The sequence below is a fragment of the Eptatretus burgeri genome, chromosome 5 (genome assembly GCF_056783735.1).
Source record: "Eptatretus burgeri isolate ZD-2024b chromosome 5, Ebu_testis_v1, whole genome shotgun sequence".
In the NCBI taxonomy this organism is placed as follows: Eukaryota; Metazoa; Chordata; class Myxini; order Myxiniformes; family Myxinidae; genus Eptatretus; species Eptatretus burgeri.
The window spans coordinates 115,047,131-115,062,668 of NC_140965.1; the positions used below are offsets into that span (position 1 = coordinate 115,047,131).

At 44.3% G+C, this 15,538-nt stretch overlaps 1 protein-coding gene across 5 annotated transcripts in view; it reads left to right on the top strand.

Moving 5' to 3' along the window:
- The window catches only part of LOC147027209 (tyrosine-protein phosphatase non-receptor type 13-like), a 284,017-nt gene that overhangs the window by 259,907 nt on the left and 8,572 nt on the right, over window positions 1-15,538 (top strand). For all 5 annotated transcript variants that reach the window (XM_085883442.1, XM_085883444.1, XM_085883445.1 and 2 more), the window contains exons 40-41: window positions 12,183-12,517; window positions 14,999-15,241. In XM_085883442.1, coding sequence (XP_085739568.1) covers window positions 12,183-12,517; window positions 14,999-15,241 — 578 coding nt within the window. The remainder of the gene's footprint in view (window positions 1-12,182; window positions 12,518-14,998; window positions 15,242-15,538) is intronic.

Here is a 15,538-nt window from a genome sequence, read left to right on the forward strand (position 1 = left end):
CACACACACACACACACACACACACACACACACACACACACACACACACATTGCTGGAATTATAAATAGATGATATCTTCTATAATAGTAGTAGTGTGTGTGTATATGTGTTTTTATTTTTTTTTTAGTTTTTGTTTTTTTACCTGTAGCTCAATGGGAAGGACAGTCGAGCAACGAAGCTTCTGGATTGTTCCAAGACTCTTGGTCATGAACGTCGAGGCAAACACCTTGTGAACCTTTTTGGCATGTACAAATATCATGTACAACAGGGGAGGGATGGAGATGGGTGGAGGGTTGGGAAGGAAGGAGGTGGAAGGAAGGAGGAGAAGTGGTGGGAATCTGAATGGAGGGAAGGAGTGGGAATCTGAATGGAGGGGAAGGGGTGGGTGGGAGGAAGGAGATGGGTGGAGGGAGTGGAAGAGTGGAGATGGGTGGAGGAAGGTGAAGAGTAGAGATGGGTGGAGGGAGGGGAAGAGTGGAGATAGGTGGAGGGAGGAGAAGGGTAGGGGTGGGAGGAGGGAGGAGGGGTGGAGATGTGGGAGTCTGGAGGGACTGGGAGACTGAGGTGGGAGGAGGGAGCAAAGGGGTGGAGATGGGAGGAGGGGGGTGAGAGTCTGGAGGGACTGGGGTGAGAGGAGGGAGGAGAAGGGGCGGGAGTCTGGAGGCAGGGGAAGGGAAGAGGCGGGAGGAGGGAGAAGGTGGGAGTCTGGAGGGACTGAGGGACTGGGGTAGGACAAGGGAGGGGAGGAGTGGTGATGGGTGGAGGGAGGTGAAGGGTGGAGGGAGGGGAGGGGGGGAGGGAGGGGGGGGGAAGGGTGGAAGTGGGAGGAGAGAGGGGTGGAGGAAGGAGTAGAAGGAGTGGGAGCCCAAAGGGAGGGGAATGGGTATGTCAGAGTCTGGAGGGAGAGATTGTGGGGCGGGAGGAGCAGAGGAAGGGGTGGGATGAGGGTGGGGATGGTATAGAAGGAGGGAGGAAAAGGGGTGGGAGAAGGGAACCGGTGTTGCCTGGCAACACCAGATACCCCTGCTAGTTAAAGAATATAATCAAAACCTGGCTTGGATGTGAGAATCAGATGTTGTAGACTAAATAACTGTTGAAATCAGCAATTCTTATATCTTAGCATGTTTATTAACCTCTGCCATCGAAGATGGATGGAGGTTACTGTTTTCACCCCTTTCTGTTTGTTTGTTTGTTTGTTTGTTAACAGTATTACGGAAAAACTCCTCGACGGATTTCGCCGAAACTTGGTGGGGGGAGGGGGGGTTAGGTCTGGTCCAAGGATCATGCCATTAGATTTTGGACTTGGTGCAAAATCCAATATGGCCGCTATGGCGGCCAATTTGAAAAAATATTTGCATTTTTTTTTGCATTTCTACATGTTATAAGTGATTTCCAACAAAAAACATGCCAAAATTATAATTGCGGCTGATTTTGGAACTTCAGGTGGATATACCCACGTAAAATCAATTTCTGTCTCAAGGAATCCAGTTATGACGAATGAATTGAGTATGTAAAAGTTAAAAGTAAAAGGGAAAGTTGCAAACTATAACTCTGTGAGCACTGTTGACGTCAAATTGAATGAATAGGATATCAGGTTCACTTGAGTGACCTAGCAGTATTGGTGGTGGAGGTTTTGCACTCTACCGAGTGCTCCCCCTCTAGTTTATTTAAGAAAGGCTGTCATCCCTTCTTCTGCTCTGTCATCTTGATTCATTCTTCCATAGGATAGGATGTCACTCGACTGGGAACAGTGATACTTGTAGGAACCCAAATATTTGAACCATCTGTTTTAAAAATTCCCTCGATATTGACGGACTCAGATTGTGTCTATTTCCAAGAATTAAAGAGGTGGCAATTGGCGTGTTGGATATGCCAAACATTTTTGGTCAATTGACCCAGAAGCATTTCTGACTCTGCAAGGCGGTTCTGCGATTTTTAAAAGAGAGTGGGAAATCAATATATATATATATATATATAGTATTATGGATTGGCTTCGAATTTGAGGATTGGATCTCATGGAATAAATAACTGTCTAAATCTGGAATGAAATCTGAAATTTTAAAGAAATCAGCAATTCTTATAGTTTAGAATATTTATTTATTTAAGAAAGTCTGTGATCCCTCCTTCTGGTCTGTCATTTTAATTCATACCTCTATTAGTCGATCAGGTACGGCCCCAAAATTGAGCCACTGGTACACTTGGAGTAGCCAAGATTCATGGGTACCATATGAAAGCTCTGCTATTGAGGAACACATTTCTGCCTGATAACAATCTGTAAGTAGTAGCTTTCATTTCAAAATTAGTTGTTCAAAGGAACCTCGATCGGTTCGTGATGGGATGTCGGGTCTGGCTTCAAGGCTCCTTCCTTCTCCATATGGCAGTTTTGGAATTTGCTCGAAAGATGTGCTTGTGATGGGCATCTGCACAAGATGGCAATACAACTGGTGTGGATCGACTTGGCCATTTTTGCTGGCGAACAAGTGATAATGCAGCTCATTTACATTCTTCACACTGGACTTGGTGGCATATTGTTGGAAGGTATAAGCCTCCAACCTCTCAAAGAGTGATGGAGATACTGTCCAGTCTTTTCTGATTTCATCCAGTGAACACATGCATTCCTATTAATGCTTTGCAGAGAGACGATCCCAGCACAGACACGATTTTTTTAATGTCCATGTAATGTGTAATGTAACACCTTACACTTGCTCAGGTTAAATTCCATCTGCCAATCTTTTGCCCAATCTATACAGTATCAATACTTTCCTGAATCTGATCACCACCCCCTTTGTTCTCCACCTTACCTCCAAGCTTTGTGTCATCTGCAAATTTGGAAAGCTTACTCTTCACCCCACTATCCAAATCATTGATGTAAATATTGAATAGTAATGGTCGGAGTACTGATCCCCGAGGTACCCCACAACTTACATCCTTCCAGCAAGACATCCTCCCACTCACAGCCACTCTTTGCTTCCGACCACTAAGCCAGTTTGCAATCCAATGAGCTACCTGACCAACTACTCCACAAGCCCTCACTTTGGCGAACAACCTCCGATGTGGTACCTTATCAAATGCCTTTGTTGTGGAACTCTTAATATTCAAGATAACTCTTAATACTCAATGTAACTTTTAATATTCAATGTCCACTCAAGGCAAAGTACAATTCAATCAGAGAATATTTATTACGCGCGATATCATGGAGAGAAGGAGCATCGATGTAAAACATACAATGTTCTCCGCTAAATCGGAGTTACAGAAATCATCTTTATATAATGCCTATGGGAAGGTTGGGGAAAGTTAAGGGGGCCATGGAGAAGAGAACAAGAGAAGGAGGGGAGTTGGGTCATATCGACCGAAATCTGACCTTGACTGGGCCAGTTTTCACATGAGAAAGTCATCCCACAAAGTTCTTATCATACTGGTCAAAGAGGACAAATGGATTAAAGCAAGGCAAGGGTACAACTGTAAGTAAAACAATTCTAGACAGATCCAGGCTGTTCACATTTCATAGATCTTTAGAAAGGCTTGTCAAGAGATGGCAGCGACCTCAATTAGAAATCTACAAGAGAGAGAGAAGAGGAAAAGGGAGGGGAGACAGGGGACAAAGGCAGCAGCAGGAAAGACCATCAGGTGCATGGAAAGGTTAAGAGAGTTGGCATTAGGCCTTTAGCAAAGCAAGAGAAGATACAAGTTCCAATGAAATACATTTGATGATAATATGTTTGATTATAGGTTCCAATAGATGAGTTACAGAGAAATGAATACATGTCAGTAGTTGAAGCAGTAATCAACAGGTGCTATAATTAAGGAAAACAGGTGTAATTGTAATTGACTACAATTCTTATGCATTGAGTGAGCAGATTAGTAATCGGACTACCATTTAAAAAGGAAGTCTGCTTCAGCACCTTGTTGAAGTCCAGATATACGATGTGCACTGCCTTTCACTCAAACACCCAATCAGACACTGCTTCCTAGAACTCTAAAAGATTTGTTAAACAGGAACTACCTTTGGTAAACCCATGCTGACTACCTTTAATTGGTTTGTGTTTGTTTAAATGGTTCCTCATCTGGTCCTTAATTAATGCTTCCAACACCTTCCCCACAACTGAAGTCAAACTAACAGGTCTATAGTTTCCCAATTCCTCTCTGGATCCTTTATTAAATAATGGTGTTACATTTGTTACTCTCCAATCCTCCGGTACCTGTCCTGTCTCCAGTGAGCTCTTGAAAATATCCATTAACATTTCGCTTACCTGCTCAGCCACCTTCATCAATACTCTCGGTTGCATATTATCTGGACCCGGAGCCTTATCTACTCTGATTACCGAGCTGTTCCTTTACCTCCTCCACTCTAACCTGGATCTTCTGTAAAAACCCTTCCTCACCTCCTCGATAGATACTCTCAGCTATTGGCAATTCTCCTGACTGTTCTTGTGTAAAAGTTGAAGAAACATACCTGTTTAATAAGCCTGCCATCTCACTTTCATCACTAACCACTCTCCTGGTGCTATTCCTCAATGGGCCCACACTTGTCCTAACCTGTTCTTTTCCCCTGATATACTTAAAGAAAGCCTTGCTGTTACATTTTATATTCTTAGCCATGTCCTTCTCATCCTCTTTTGGCTTGCTGAGTTATTTTCTTCACTTGTCTCTGTTTACTCCGATAGTGATATAAATCTAACTCAAGTCCTGTTATTTTAAACGTAATAAATGCTTTTTGCTTCTCTTCAAGAGCAATCCTTATGTCACTGCTCAACCACCCTGGTCTCTTTCTACTTCTAGTTTTACACCTCATTGGAATGTACTCACTCTGCACTCTCCACATTTGGTCCTTGAAGATTTCCCATTTCTCTGATGCTGATTGTCCTGTTGTCAGAGTCTTCCAATCTTTATCACCCAACTCTCTCCTCATACCCTCAAAGTTTGCCTTCCTGAAATTGAATAGCCTTAGCCTACTATCCTGAACTCTAACCCTCAACAGAATCTTTGCTTGCTCCTATGCTATGGTCACTTGCTCCTAAATGCTCCCCAACCTCCACTTCCTCCACCATATTGGGATCGTTACTTGAAAGGAGGTCAAACACTGCACTCCCCCTCATGGGCTTATCTACAAACTGGGTTAAAAAGCAATCTTGGAATAAAACTCGGAAATCCTCATCCTCTCTGCCCTTTCCCTGTTCCTGGACCCAATCTATCCCTTGCAAGTTAAAATCCCCCATAATGAATACTCTTCTCTTACCGCATGCCCTTTTGAATTCTTCATGTACTCATCCTTCCTCTTCTTCCTTCCCACCCAGAGCCTTATAAAAGCATCCCATCAGTATCTTACTGTTTTTACAATCTCTAATCTCTACCTATACAGAATCCTCTTTTTAATTCCCTCTTTAATGTCACCCCTTTCTCTTGATGCAATGCTGTCCTTTACCCAGATTGCTACTCCTCCTCCCATTCTCTCTTTCCTATCACACCGATGCACCTTGTAGCCTTCTAATCCTGTCTGCCAGTTACTCTCCTCCTGAAACCATGTCTCACTCACTGCAACTATAAAATTCTCAGGAAAATAACCTCTGTATTTCTTGTCAACGCCTTCACTTCACATGGAAGTAAAACATGCTTAGGTGGAACTTAAGACCCACAACTGACAGCGTACACCAGATCTTGTGAATAAGAATCCACCAACATTTTTAGCTGTTAAGTTGGATTCTTTGGATTAATTTCTCCACTCACTAAAGCAAATAGGACCCCTGCACTTTTTTGGCACTTTGGAGGTAGATTTATCCATGGCAGAGGGGAGGAGTGGCCACTGCCTGATCTTGCCTTGAGATTTTATCATTGATCTGAGATGCAAGGCTGCTTTGTGCAGTGTATGGCTGACTTCTGTCGACATCATATGAAAGGTTTCAAGTTCTGTTCTCAGCCTCACATTCTCTTCTGCAAGGACATACTTGCTGAGATTCTCAGGAAAGACGAGCAATTTTCCTTTGCTGTCAGGAAATATGTGAAGAGTATTGCCAAATTCAGCAGCCTGAAGTTTTTGACGAATATGCTTTTTGGTCGAGTCTTTAACTGCAGACACCTCATGAACATGCATATATGTTGCTGGAAGACGAGTTAGCTCAGTTAGTGGAACAATCTGTGGAGACTGAAACAAGTCTTGTCTTGTGTTGGAAGAGTTGGTCATAACATGTAGCTTCAGGTCAGGTCAGGTCAGGTAAGGGAGCATGCATCGGACAAGTGCGTCGCTGCGTCCACTTTCCGCCGGTACTCCAGGGGCCTCCATCTGGCCATCCCCCAGGCAGATGCCAGGCCCATCCCCATCTCCTCGAGATGCTGATCAACCTGATGCAACCACGAGGCACGTGGTCGGACCATTAGCCTCCTCCACTCACTAGGCTCCCTCGCTGAGAGAATCTGATGAGCAGGATCAGCGTCAGGAAAATGAGCCACATGTCCATACAGTCGCAGCTGATGCTCTCAAACTATCCTGGTAACAAATCTCATTTGAGTCGCTCTCAGCAACCGCTCATCGGACACAAAGTCCAACCAGTGATAGCCAAGGGTTCTCCGAAGAGACCTGGTACCAAAGGAATTGTCTTCGTCTCAGATCCCTGGTCAGAGTCCAAGTCTCACATCTGTAGAGCAAGACTAGAAGCACCAAGGACCTGAAGACTCGGGCTTTCATCTTCCTGCACAGGTACCAGCAGCACCACACCCTATGATCCAGTGAATCCATGACTCCTCAGGCTCTATTTAGACATCTGTTGACCTCTGAATCACAATCAGCAGAGCCGTGAATATTACTCCCAAGGTAAGCGAATCTGTAGCTTCAACTGGCTTGTGTTGAGCATCATTATCATTTTCCGCTGTGTCTTCTTTTATGAGCTGGGTTCTGAAGGTCTTTGTTGTTGGTATAGAGCCTGTATCACGATTTATGGTACCAAGCCTCAGCAACAACTCGTTCTCTTGTTGCCACGGCAACAATACATGTGTCCTGTCTCTGCATAGCGATGTTGCGAATTGTAACTCTTTGTCAGTGGTTCTCTTGTTCATGTTCCTTCAATGTACTTTGAAGTTTTCCCAGATGGACAGAAGATGCAAACTTGATCCATCACAGTTGAGCTTGAAGATGATGTTGACTGACGCAAACATATTCGTTTTTTTTCAACTTCATCTTTCTTCGTTGCTTCACGTCTATCTAAGTCCCGTTTCAAAGTGAAGAGCCTCCAACATTTCATACGATAATGTACTTGTGGTATCTGCCCTTGTTGTGCTGTCATAACCTAGCAGCTCTTGGGAGGGAATTCCAGGATTCCAGATCCCTCGGTGAAGTGAGACCAGTATGTGGATCCTCACCAGTGATGTGAATAATGCAAATCGTTTCCATACTGTCCATTTTTTAAATGAACGAAAATAATTAAAATGGCGTTAGAAATAATGACAGCAAGTTCTGAAGTGTCAAAAAACTATAAATAAGTCAGGTGAGTGTATAATATAGATAGTATATAATACTATCTATATACAGTATATAATGTAGATAGAGAGTATATAATATAGATAATATAGATAGATCTCCTCCTCTCCTATATAAAATAGATACTGGTGAGAAATGTTGGTTCACGAGTCAGTAAGTGACCACTATATTCGTTATGGGTGTCTGTCTGTCTGTCTGTCTGTCTGTCTGTCTGTCTGTCTGTCCCGAGCATAGCTCCGTGATTTTTGATCCGATCCTGATAAAATTTGGGTGGGAGGTTTATGTCATTATCTCGTTGTGTTTTCCTGAGAATGGGCTTGCTGCGCCCATTATGGGCGGGGCCACGCCCAAGAAACATGTGTTTTTAGGGGGTTGCCAGTTTCAAGTTACATCTTCTCTGAGGGGGTTTGTCGAATCTGGCAGGGATTTCGGTATTTGGTTAGCCCAATGGCACCTGCATAGCCCCACAGAGCTCGATTTTTCATTTTCATCCCAAGGTCAAGGTCACAAGGTCACGAACTTAGAAAATATCAAAAAAAATCAATAAATTGGGCATCGAGCTCCTAGGGTTTTCAACTGTTTCGAATGAAAGTTGGTATGCAAGTAGTGCTCTTCGAGTACTACAACTTTGATCATTTACGTTTTTCCCGATTCCCGCCAGTTTTCCAGTGGCGTCCCCTCGAAGGTCAAAAAATAAAAAAGGCGAACCTTGTACATTGCTCGTGACCCATCGCCGTCTCCCGACTTGTATATTTTATTTTCTATATTTTAGGAATTAAAAACTAGTATTTGGAGGTACCAGCACGGTGTAAGCTTTCATTTGGTACCTTATTTATATGTATATTATATTCACTCATCACATATATGACCAGAATCTTCTCAGTGTAAATGACTTACAAGGACATTTGTACTCAGTATCAAACTGATAGAGGTTCCTTTGAACAACAAATTTTGAAATAAAAGCTACTCGTTTGAAACTGCTACCAGGTATAAATGGTACCCTAACACAAAGCTTTCAAATTATACCAATGAACTTTGAACACCCAGTTTGTTACCGATGGACCCCTCCACCTGACTGACTATGTGGATAGGGTGTCACTCAACTGGGGCCTGTGATATGGTTATTAGATTTTTCATCACGAGTAGGAAATCCACATCGTATTGTGGATAACTTCAAGGCTCCTTAGTTCACCGCTGTTATGTCCAGGCGTATGGCATGTACAGGCCCTCATGCCTTTGAAAACGCCATCTTCTTTTTCTTGCATATGGCAGCTTGGCTGCCGGGTCGCTACCATTTTGTTGAGACACAGCTATGCCGCTGATGCTGTGCCCCTATACCAGTCCACTGGTACTCATTTCGTTGACCTCGGAAGGATAACAGGCTGTCAACCCCAGCTGGTGTTAATTCAGTGGCCAATGGGGCTCAAACTCAGGACATTCAGATCCCAAGGCAGGGAAAACGCCATAAAACATATACAGAAGAAGAAGAAGAAGAAGAAGAAGAAGAAGAAGAAGAAGAAGAAGAAGAAGAAGAAGAGTATCCCTCGTCCATATTCAGCGAAGCGACGGGTGGTATTTTGAGAGAGACCTACGGTGTGGCCCCACGGTGTTCAGACACATCTTTATACAACATGGCAGTTCGGAGTGAGTGACTTGGTAAGGTGAAGAGACAACGAGATATTACATATGCAGTTCATTCACCTGCGCTACCCCACACTATGGTTGCAGTTTACTCTGCTAAACACAACAAAAATTACACCCTATTCTGCCTTGTAATAGCTGGTCGATGGATCAAAGTACAAAGTGTCATTCAGTGCCTCGGTGTCATCTGGTGTGATTTTTGTTTTGTTTGTTTAACACAAAATTTCATTGTTTCCCCTTTTTCTGTGAGCCGCTCTCATTTGGGATGTTATTTCATTTTGTTCGGAACTTGGAGCAATACTAACTTCTTTATAAAAGCGAATGACATGTTTGTTTGTTTGTTTGTTTGTGACGCTACTCTTCTGAGCTCCCAAGGATAATGGCAACAATACTTTGTAGGATCACATTTTTTTCTTCCTTATTTGGGGTTTTTAACAGTTATTTTCTCACAATTAATAATTTATGGTTGCACAAGCCACGAATTGTTGTAGGGAGAGTGCAGTCCAGAGGGTGTTTGGTCTGAGGAGGAAGGAGAAGGGGTGAGGTGGGAGGAAGGAGGGGAAGGGGTGTGGTGGGATGAGGGAGTGCGAGGAAGGATCCACCGTTGCTTGGCAATGTAGGGTACCTTTGCTTTCACCCACCCGATCCTCTCTCTCCCCCCCTCTCTCGCCCCTCTCTCGCTCCTCTCTCCCCCCTCTCTTCCCCCTCTCTCCCCCTCTCTCCCCCCTCTCTCTCCCCCTTCTCTCTCCCACCCTCTCTCTCCCATCCTTCCCACTCTCTCTCCCATCCCTCTCTCTCCACCCCTCTTTTTCTCTCTCGCTTCTCTCTCTCCCCCTCTCTCTCCCCCTCTCTCTCCCCCCTCTCTCTCCCCCTCTCTCTCTCCCCCTCTCTCTCCCCCTCTCTCTCCACCCCTCTTTTTCTCTCTCCCTTCTCTCTCTCCCCCTCTCTCTCCCCCCTCTCTCTCCTCCCCCTCTCTCTCCCCATCTCTCACCCACCCCTCTCTCTCCCTCCCCTCTCTCTCCCCCTTCTCTCTCTCTCTCCCCCTTCTCTCTCCCATCCTTCCCACTCTCTCTCCCTCCCTCTCTCTCCCCTTTTCTCTCCCACCCTCTCTCTCCCATCCTTCCCACTCTCTCTCCCCTCTCTCTCTCTCCCCCCTCTCTCTCTCTCCACCCTTCTTTTTCTCTCTCCCTTCTCTCTCTCCACCTTCTCTCTCCTCCCTCTCTCCCCCTCTCTCTCTCCTCCCCTCTCTCTCCCCTCTCTCTCCCCATCTCTCACCCACCCTCTCTCTCCCATCCTTCCCACTCTCTCTCCCATCCCTCTCTCTCCACCCTCTTTTTCTCTCTCGCTTCTCTCTCTCCCCCTCTCTCTCCCCCCTCTCTCCCCCTCTCTCTCCCCCTCTCTTCCCCCCTCTCCCCCTCTCTCTCCCCCTCTCTCTCCACCCCTCTTTTCTCTCTCCCTTCTCTCTCTCCCCCTCTCTCTCCCCCTCTCTCTCCTCCCCCTCTCTCTCCCCATCTCTCACCCACCCCTCTCTCTCCCTCCCCTCTCTCTCCCCCTTTTCTCTCCCACCCTCTCTCTCCCATCCTTCCCACTCTCTCTCCCATCCCTCTCTCTCTCCACCCCTCTTTTTCTCTCTCACTTCTCTCTCTCTCCCCCTCCTCTCTCTTTCTCTCCCCTCCTTTCTCTTTCTCCCCTCTCTCACCCATCCCTCTCTCTCCCCCTTCTCTCTCTCCCACTCTCTCACCCATCTCTCTCTCTCTCTCTCTCTCTCTCTCTCTCTCTCTCTCTCTCTCTCTCTCTCTCTCTCTCTCTCTCTCTCTCAATCTCTCTCTCAATCTCTCTCTCTCCCCCCTTCTCTCTCTCTCTCTCTCTCTCTCTCTCTCTCTCTCTCTCTCTCTCTCTCTCTCTCTCTCTCTCTCTCTCTCTCTCTCTCTCTCTCTCTCTCTCTCTCTCTCTCTCTCCACCCCTCTTTTTCTCTCTCACTTCTCTCTCTCTCCCCCTCCTCTCTCTTTCTCTCCCCTCCTTTCTCTTTCTCCCCTCTCTCTCCCCTCTCTCACCCATCCCTCTCTCTCCACCCCTCTTTTTGTCTCTCCCTTCTCTCTCTCCCCCTCTCTCTCCCCCTTCTCTCTCCTCCCCCTCTCTCTCCCCATCTCTCACCCATCCCTCTCCCTCTCTCTTTCTCCCTCCCCTGCATTCCCCCCCTGCCCTTTTCTCTCAGTATTCCCATCAGTGAAGCAGCGGGTGGTATTTGCTGGTCTGCAATAAACATCATAAATGACCTATTCTGATTCACCATAAAAGGAAAGAAAAATTCATTTATCAGAACGAGACAAAATAATGAGAATATTGAAAGATGTCTGGATTTTGAAAGTTAACAGCTCCCTTTGTAACATCACTTTCTGCAAGGAGTGTTTAATAAAACTCCAACATTTTGGCATGCTTGTATATGGTGTATCGGATCTTCCATGTATTTCTATGCCCTTAATATCTATCCTCCAATATGATGGTCAAGAGGCACGCACTTACCTTTCAGCTATCTCGTCTGGGTTCGATTCCTGACGTGACTATAAACTGTCGGACTGTTGCCTCATAGGCGGGGAGTTGCACCCCGAAGTGTGACGTCCCTCACACGGACGTTAAGCTGGTTGTCCCATCCGGCTGTCATTAGCTGGTCGATGGTAAAGGTCCCATGATGCCTTTTGTTAAGACTAGGTGAGTTATTGCCAGCACTCGGAACAAATTACAAATCCCTACCTGGACTACGAGTCGCAAGTGATCTCTACTCTGATGATGTCCGTGCCTGTCCCACGAAACAAATTCACATGCCCAGGTGTTTGCGTATCACAAGTAAATGGCTGTGGACAAACCAATAACATGATGTCTTCACATATAACACATTGCTTGATTGTATCTTTTAATGTTCACAATCACCATTATGTCCATCGCCAAAGGTATATGTCTGATGTAATTTTATGTTAGTTTTGTTGAACAATCAGTTTTCTTTTTTTCAGTCAGGTTGAAACCAAGCAATTTTTCTTCTTCTTTATAATCCATTATTTCTGTTGTTTTGTGCAGACAACTACAATCGCGTGTGCCTTGGTGACGACGAGGAATACATCAATGCAAGTCACGTACAGTTGTTGGTGGGAAGCCAAAAGTTGGTGCACATTGCCTGCCAAAGTCCACTTTCTGGCACGGCCGCACACTTCTGGCAGATGGTATGGGAGCAGGAAGCACCCGTGATCGTCATGGTGACACGAGAGGCCGAACGAGGGCGGAACAAATGCGTCCGCTATTGGCCGTCGACGTTGGGACAGGAGATAAAATTTGGCTGCTATCGTTTAAAGCTAAAATCAAGGCAGAGGTTGGAGCACTTCTGCATTCGACTCATCGATGTCACAAAGGAGGAGGTAGGTGAATAACCACTAAAAAGGTGGCTTCATGAAACTTTCTTAACGTCACTGAAGGCCATGTACATACGTGCTGCAAAACCATTTTTCTCCATACACGTTGTTTAGCTATTTGTGGCTGTTACCCTGCAAACAAATCTGGTTGTTAAATCAATAAAATCCAATCTCATCCATAATTTATGCAATTCAGAGGAAGGAGGCTTCCAGAAGAGTCTCTTCAACAAGAATACAATGGGTGGTGTGCCATTATCTTCTGAATTCAGTCGAATGAGGAAGCAGCAATTTTTTTTCATGATAGATGCCCAAAAACAATACAATGAATAGAAAAGTAAATGGCCATTGCCATATAAGGAAGGGCATCTGCTCGGACACATTTCCTGTTTTTTTTTTCCCGAAATAGTTTTGAAAAGTTAGCCTCAAACTTCAATTGTTTTGTTGGACAAGGATCTACACAAGCCTTTCCTTTTGTTTGCAGACTCTATGACTCCACCATACTGACCTCTTATCTCTTACCTCTGAATTATTGAGATATTATCGTAGAGCAATTTTATGAAGAACTAGACGACCCGTGAACCCGTTGGGTTCCCATTGTGACAGTGCGTGATAAAAAAATCATTTCAAACAAAATAATAATAATAAATATATAAAAAAGCTCCAGCGAACTATACCGCTGAGGTTGTTTGCATTGATCAAATAAACCCGAAGAGTACTTGACTGAATCGGGAATTGATTTTTAAATAATTTTTTCGTTGCCCGATTTGAACGAAACTTGATACTGCACACCGTAGGCGAATGGTGAGTAAGGTGGCCATAAAATTTTTGCTCTATCCTGTACCGTTTTGGCTGTATTTCAGGAACATACATACATACATACATACATACATAATGAGAGTTTTAGTAATACTAGTACGTGCCCGTACGTGCCCGTACGTGCGTAAAACAACAACCACACAGGCCGTTTCCATACCCACCTTGAGAGTGATCCGATGTGGAAGCACATACTCAGGTCCCCAGTGTCAATTGTGAGTCATATCAAATGAAGAAGAAGAAGAATTGTGACGTCAATCGTGATGTCATAGCACCGTGTCCTGTCATTGGTTGGCAAATAAATGACCGTAACTTGGGAACCGCTTGTCTGTTTAATATCAAACCTTGAAAAGCCACATACTCAGGTCCCCAGCAATATTGCTGGCAAGTTTCAATTAGATCGGACCAGGGATTGTCAAGAAATGGTGGGCGCAGCCACATACAGACAGACAGACAGACAGACAGACACACACACACACACAGATTGCTGGAATTATAGATAGAAGTAATATATAGATGTCACGTACCCCTGAAGGTCTTCCTCATCGAGCAACATTTGAGCATTACATGAACTAGAAGCATCCACTCCCCTCAGGTGCCACCGGGGGGTCATGTTATTACTTTATGATTATTAATACCACATCAGAGTACCCACCCTGCAGGTGATCTTGTTCCAAGTGTGTAACACATCCTTCTGACACATCCCCTGATTTGGGTGGTGTATAGGCAACAGACCACTGTGTAATTGCTCCTGAAAATAAAATTACCCAGATTACTGATATGAAGCAAAAACACGCGCACTGCTTATGTGCATACATGCTACATTGTGCTTATATAGTTTGGATAATTCCAACTGCAGTCCCCTTCTGCCCTCCCCCCAAAAGGAAAAATAGATGGGCAAAAAATGCCCCCCCCCAAAATATGGGCAAAAAAGAAGAAGTTCTTTTCAAAACCTGATTGATGGAATCAAACAAAACTTCCACATACACAACTTCATGGCTCCCTCATGAATCCCTGAAAGTTTCAGCTCCCTCAGTCAAATACTCTCGGAGGAGTAGATGATACATGAACACTTGATATATATATATATATATATATATATATATATATATATATATATATATATATATATATATATGTATATATACATATATATCGATATTATATTATACATTATTTTATATTATTATATTGATATTATATAGAGATTGCGATTTCATGGGGAATTGGCGAATGTGCCTGATAACAAATGGTGAATGATCACGTGGAAAATGGTGTTTATGATCAGACGAGTAAAGGCACATGAGTGTTCTCGATCACATTAATAGAGACAAACGGGTTCGCAATTCGAAAAACAGAAATATGAGTTTTAATCTTTCGTCAAAATTTGATTTCCTTCTCCCCCCCCCCTTCCCCCCATCCCCCCAACTCATTCACATCCTACCCCCTTCATCAATCACTAACCTTGTCTTACTTTGTTTATCATGTCCACCCATTTTGTTTTATTCCATTATTATTAACCCTTTATCTGAATTTTTCTTTATCTGGTCATTGCCTTTATTTTGATAAAAGCAAGTTAAACTTCCTTACTAGGTCATTGCTTAATGTGAGTTCGAGCAGAGGTTATTGCTCCCATAAAGACTGTATCTTTGCCTTATTCTCTACTTGTATCAGAATGGCAAGAGCAGGCATGTGGCACAGCTGCAGTTCACATCCTGGCCTGACCTTGACGTACCTCTTTCTGCACACCCGCTGCTGTGCTTCCTGCGTGCTGTGCGGTTTTTTTGCTATCATCTGAAGCCTCAAGATACTGATGACCTCAGACCACTGGTGGTTCACTGTAACGCAGGCGTGGGCCGCACTGGAATATTTATTTGTTTACACGCTTTTCTAAATCACTTCGAGAAAGGCTTGGAGGTAATGATGAGTGGTGCTGTTTCAGTCGTGTGTGTGTGTGTGTGTGTGTGTGTGTGTGTGTGTGTGTGTGTGTGTGTGTGTGTGTGTGTGTGTGTGTGTGTGTGTGTGTGTGTGTGTGTGTGTGTGTGTGTGTGTGTACACCTCACAAATTGTTCAAAATGTTTTCACAGTATGTATATAGCAACACTGTGATTCAAAAGGTTTAATTAGAGGCAATTGGTGTCATCTCATGCTCTAAGTATGACCTGCATGAGAACTGTTCCTGCCTTGGAGATACTCTTTGGCTTTAAAATATCA